At 39.7% G+C, this 5,967-nt stretch overlaps 1 protein-coding gene across 1 annotated transcript in view; it reads right to left on the reverse strand.

The window, feature by feature from the left end:
- Positions 1-5,919, reverse strand: part of UBXN4 (UBX domain protein 4) — an 8,769-nt gene extending 2,850 nt beyond the window's left edge. Inside the window, exons 1-8 of the mRNA XM_009069737.1 lie at positions 5,747-5,919; positions 4,885-4,913; positions 3,937-4,055; positions 3,207-3,372; positions 2,683-2,785; positions 1,202-1,256; positions 887-1,051; positions 1-95 (exon numbers count right to left, since the gene is read on the reverse strand). Coding sequence (XP_009067985.1) covers positions 1-95; positions 887-1,051; positions 1,202-1,256; positions 2,683-2,785; positions 3,207-3,372; positions 3,937-4,055; positions 4,885-4,913; positions 5,747-5,919 — 905 coding nt within the window. The remainder of the gene's footprint in view (positions 96-886; positions 1,052-1,201; positions 1,257-2,682; positions 2,786-3,206; positions 3,373-3,936; positions 4,056-4,884; positions 4,914-5,746) is intronic.
- Between the last annotated feature and the right edge of the window lie 48 nt (positions 5,920-5,967).

A 5,967-nucleotide genomic window follows, 5' to 3' on the forward strand; every position in this document is an offset into this window, starting at 1 on the left:
TCTATTTCAGCCTGTTTGGCCTGAAGAGCTGCAGCTTTTGCAGCCTCTGCTTCTTCCTTCGATTTGGCAAAGCGAGCTGCTCTCTCAGCACGGTCCTGGGAGAGGGTCAAAGGCAAACCTTGATTTCTACCATAAATTGCTGCTTAAAGCAAAGAGCTGCAACCTATGCTCGGCCCCAACTGCACAGACACAAGCAGAACATATGGAGAAAAGGCAGCAGTGCTGCAAGGAATTATTCCCTCCCAAACTGCACAGTCTCCTGTCATTAGCTAGGATGACACACTTCTCACTGAGTCACTTCCCACAACCAGTTGTTAACAGATGATCTTCCCATGCAAGCTGAACACTCCAGAAAAGATAAAGGCAAAAACCTTATGACAAGTTACATGATTACAGTTCTCAGTGTTCTACAGCAAAACCTGATAATGAGGAGAGTTTCAGTTGTTATGAACTGTTTATATCCATATTATGCACACACACAGATACAAACTTGGAAAAACAGTCTTCCCCACTATTCTGAGACCAGTGTTCTTGAGCATGTTCTACAGTTAAGTGCTCCTGTTCAGCACCATGCTGAAACTGCAATTGTGTTTATGTTTAAATGATAACTCTCCACTAGGCTTGAGCAATACGACAGAAAACTCAGTGTGTTTGTTCAGACAGAAAAGATCATCACGAGTATGAAAACAGAAGTTTCATTTTATACACAGGAAATGCTTCATAAACCCAAGCACAGAAATCGTTACAATTACAAAGGGCCTCAAGATTCCAAACAGAAAAATTATCATCCAAAGCTTCATCAAATGAGAAAATCTATCATTTTACTACACTGGGGTCCTTGTGAGAAGGAGAAGCAGCAAGTTCTCTGTCCAAAAGCAACATTTACCATGGCAATCTGCTGCCTTATGCGCTCCCTCGCTGCCTTCTCCTCTGCCTTCTCCCTGTTCCTCTCCTCCAACATTCGCTTCGTCAGTTCTTCCTCCTGTCGCCTTTTGTACTCCAACATTTCTTTACCAGTTTTCCTCCTTTCAATTTCTTTCTTAATTTCTTTCTGAATAGAGAGACAGAAAGATTGGACCACAAAATCACCTTGGACAAGAGTAAGAAAAAAGACTGAAGTGCATTTGTTTAAAGAGGAATTAAACACTTATTCAAATAAGGGTGTAAAAACCCTGCAAGTGGTTGTATGTTTTTGTGTTACCTGTTCTTCTTCTTTCCTTTTCTCTTCTCGCCTTTCTTCAAGCTTTTTTGTTATTCTAAATATAAGAATAAGGTGAAAAGTCTTAACATGGCAGTATTTTAAAATGTTCCTGAAGCATGTGCAAACACAGAACAGAGCACATGAACTGCAGCACAGTGCTGATGTGTACCAGCAATGATTCATCCACACGAGGCTGCACCAGCCACACAAGGATGAGCTGGTGATTCACCACCTCATTTCCAGCTTTGAGTGGAATTCTAACATATTCCTTTTGTCCTTTTCCACTCAGTAAGCGAAGAATATTCTGACTGTTGAACCAACTTGTAAGACACACAACACGCAAATACTATTTATGACCTGTGGTAACAGAAACACTCAAGCTCAACCTCTCCTTAGCTATCAGAGCCATCTGGTTTCTTCTACACATCACTTCCTAAAAGGGACAGCAAGGAATATATGGCACTGGCAGAGATGCACATGCATCTGTCTCAGCTATCCAGAAAAATGGACTGACTTCAAAAACACAGGAATTCTGTCAATGAGAATTGACAAAGTATTGAAAATAAGGACTGACAATAAAACCCAACCTATTTTAGGTCTGGGCAAAGGGCAGGTATGACCAAACATGAGGGGTCAGATCATCAGCAAAATGTTGTTTGTATGGTGGCTGTTTTCTTAAAAAGCAAGTGGGAACTACCACAGAGCTCAGCCTCTTGTACCCCTGGAAAAGAAGGGCTGTAGATAAATTATGCCAGACTTAATAGACAAGATTAAAGCACTTCTAAGACAGGAACACTGACACTTAATCAAAATATTGACTACACTGTCTTATCAGTGGCAAGTAAAAATGATCCCTATTGTCCAACAACTTTGGAAGAAAACTGAAATTAAGAAAAAACAAGTTTTAAGATGTGTTTTAGCACTATAAATAATCCTATTGCTAAATAGGTGTGCCTGGTATCAGACAGGATATTCCAAATAGTATCAGCCTTACTAAAAACAAGTTTATATACAAAACCCTGTATGTAAAACTACAAACAGCCAAATAGACAAGGAGAGGAAGAAATCTCCATACAAAACCTAGGCCAGCACTTCATTACACCAGTTTCAAGTGCTTTCAGTTCAATGTTTTAACTCATACAAAAAACTGCAGCAAACATATTGCTATACAATACTACATAATTGCTACAATACAATTAGTGATATCAAAGGTGAACATTTCTAGTTTTGCAGACAACTTCTTTCTTTCTAAGTACAGGAAAAGTTAATTAATTTAGAGCTGTTTCATTATCAACCCTAGTGTTGTCACAGACCTCTAACCAAAAACAAGACCCCACAAATGTCTGCCAGGTGATAACAGAGTAAGCACTAAAAATCCTGTAATTAAGCCTGTTTGTTAAAAAAATCCAAGCCAAAACCCAACAAAATGCCCCCTGGGAAACAAATACAATACATGAGGAAGTCTGCAAAACAAGACTTACCTTTCTACTTTGAGTGAGAGATCGTTCACAGGCTGAGCATCATTCACTTGCTCATCTGCAGAATTAGCTGCTTCCTGGCTTGCTTGCCCTGAATTTGCTCCACCTTCAAGGGATTTACAAGCAAGTAATGCAGAAGAGAAAAGGAAAAGGTCTATTTCTTCTCATAAAAAAATTATTATGCTCATTGCTAGCCATGATTTGCAGCAACTAGGACATCCCAAGGAGACAGGAGGTTCTGCTGTTTAGACTCCCCACCCTGACAATTTAGTTTCAGGTTACTAACCCAAAGAAACTTTTGAATGGAATCCTTTTTCAGGAAAACAGACACAAATTTATCATATTATGAACCACAGATTTCTCACTCGCTAAAACTAAGCAGAATGACGAGTTATTCTTCCCTCTAGACTAGCAAGAAGCATTCTGGAATACCCAAGCTTTTCCTCAATATATTGCTCTGTATGTACCAACATGTATCAAAAAAAAACCAAAACCAAATGTGGCAGCACTTGTGTCAAAACACTAACCATTACCAGTGGAAGATCTTAGTGTCTCAGGCACAACAGGCTCAGGAGAGTCACAGAACTCTGCTGCTCTGGCCTGTGTGTTTTCAGGAGCACCATCAGACTGAGAGGAGGAACAGGGAGCAGGTGACTGACCACCGTTTTCCAAAGGTCCTTTCACTGTGTGCATCTAAGAAATTTGGGAAAAAAATAAATCAAAGCTAGGAAACTTCAAGTATTTTTTACAGGTTCAAAGGTCAAGACTGAACTGGTTTTGGAGACCAGCTCTACTGAAAATACAAAACTAAAATTATCATATATTGAGTATGGTGCAATCATCCATTTTGTATTTGTCCTGATTTTAGTCTTGCAGTTGAAATCAAAGTGATAAAACTATCTACATTTACAGTATGTTCCACAGCATAACTTTATAAATCCACATTACAAAACCATGTGTGAGTTGAAGAGTAACTGGCATGTCATTCCAGCCTGGAGTTCTCCACACATTTCTTCCAATGCTGTAAGTGTTACACAGATGATCTAACCCAATCTGTGAAACAAAAAGGTAATGCAGCACTCTTGCAATCTACCTGTTCCATCAACATCTGCACTCTCAGGGCTGCAGATGCTGTTGTTGTTGTAAGGACACAGAACCAGTAACTCACCTGCCCAAGGCAGGAGCTAAGGGCAGACCCATCACCTGTCCTGAGCACACCCAGCTCCACCTGAGGGACCCAGCCTGTCACAACATTACCTGCTTCACTTTGTGGATTCTGGAAACAAGCTCTTCAACAGAAACACTGCCAGCAATTACTTCCAAAGGGATTCCATTGTCTCCTATAAAAAAACTGGATGGGACGCAGACTACGGGATCTGCACGGCAACGGTTAAGGGCAACAAACAACACACGTTTATAGAGCAACTTCACAGGGAAAAGCAAAAGTCCTTCCTACAGAAGCTTCTAGCCCAACACTCCCTCCACCTGGACACCAGCAGTCAGTGTCAGGGGAGGAAGAATAAAAAAAGATGGTGGCAAACATTTCATACCACTGGTAAGTATTTCTTTTTTTCTTTGTAATGGGTTAAGCCAAATTATTTTCCCCCAGCTTTTCCAGCACGGATTATGCTTTGACTCGAGAAGGATTTTCAGTGTGAGACAACATCTTAAGCAGACAATAAGGAATTCTCTACAGCATTAAGGAAATCCAAGTTAAGGTTCTGAATTCCCTTTCTCAGCATCATACAGAATTCATGAACTCTATGCTGTGACCTACTTAAGGCAGATGTTTACCTGACTTGATACTGGTGTATCTGACAGAGCTCAGGCCACTGCTTGTTCTTCCTCCTCTGCACCTCTGAGCTCCAGCTGCTAATTTAAAGCATTGCTTGTTTGTTTTCTAATGCTGATTAGCAATACCAATAGATTCTTTTGATTACATAGAGCTTCAGATAATTTTCTATTTAGAGAGTTACATAGGATTAACATTAAAACCCCCAATTGGTTCCTTTTCTCTAGGAACTGACAGTAAGTTGGATACACAGATGGTATCTATTAACTACACAGTTTATTGCACAGTTTTGTGCCATAATAAGTATTTTCAATAACACTGCTTGTAAGTATTTGTCCTAAGAACAGTATTAACTTGTAAAGAGCAATTATCTGTAATCATAATGCAGCATCTAAACCGATCTCAAAGGATACAAATCTGAGAAAACTGCAGGCATGCTTCACTGTTTGAAAGAAAAGATTCGTTTAGGAGGAGCAATCACTTCACAACAACTTCAGATTAAGTCTTTCATCATAAAAATAACTGTCCTACAAAACTATTTAAGTACTTGAGAGAACACTAAAAGCAAATTTGCATTGCATCTTCTCATTAACATTCTGCATAAGTGTTGACATGGTGACAATCTCTGGTTATCACAGTTGACTACATAAGATCTAGGGGAGCAGTGCTAAGAGGCAATTCAGGAAAAAGAAATCTAGTCTATTGAGCACAAATAGTACAGTAAAGCTAATAAAATGCCTATAGAGCATTTCAAAATCATACCATTTTTGGAAATGTCAATGCACTTTGTGCATATGGACCAGAACACCAAAATAGCTGAGTAATTCACTCAGGGACTTCAGTGCTTCTCTATTCTACAATAGAGGCAAACACGTTTTCTCTGGGGCCTTAGAGACTTTTATCTTTCTGAATGCACAAGAGGTTTGCAATCCATTATGTAACTTGACAAATCAAGATCTGCCTCTAGTACTTGCATTTTGTTTCCAGCTTTTTATATAACTTGTGTGTCTCTTCATGTTGAAGAGGGACAACTTCAAGCATTCCTTTACTACGATTGGAACACAGTCCAAAAAACACAATGACTGTCCCAGAACACAACAGCAAATTCTGACATTTTCTCAGGCTCCAGTGGCTTCAGGAGTACTGAATTCACTTATGCTCTGGAACCCTGTATTTAGACTATCTCCTAATCAGGGTGAGGACTTCAAAAGCCTCTTACTCTCATCATCGTCAATGAATGATTGTATAAGCGACAGAATTAGAATAGGATCAAACCTTTTGGTGTCGATTTTAATAGCAACAAAACCATCTGAGGCAGCTTCAGTCACGTTTTCATCTTCCCACCTTGCAGCCATCTCAGTAGATTGTTCATCTTCACCTGCAAGACACAGCACACTTGTGAAGCCAAACCCACCACAAAGTGCTGTTTCTTCTGGGTTTAGCTTCATTCCAATTGCTTGAAATCACCTTTGAAAGACACTCCTGTGACTAGCTTC

Source organism: Acanthisitta chloris, unplaced genomic scaffold, assembly GCF_000695815.1.
Source record: "Acanthisitta chloris isolate BGI_N310 unplaced genomic scaffold, ASM69581v1 scaffold23102, whole genome shotgun sequence".
Taxonomy (NCBI): domain Eukaryota; kingdom Metazoa; phylum Chordata; class Aves; order Passeriformes; family Acanthisittidae; genus Acanthisitta; species Acanthisitta chloris.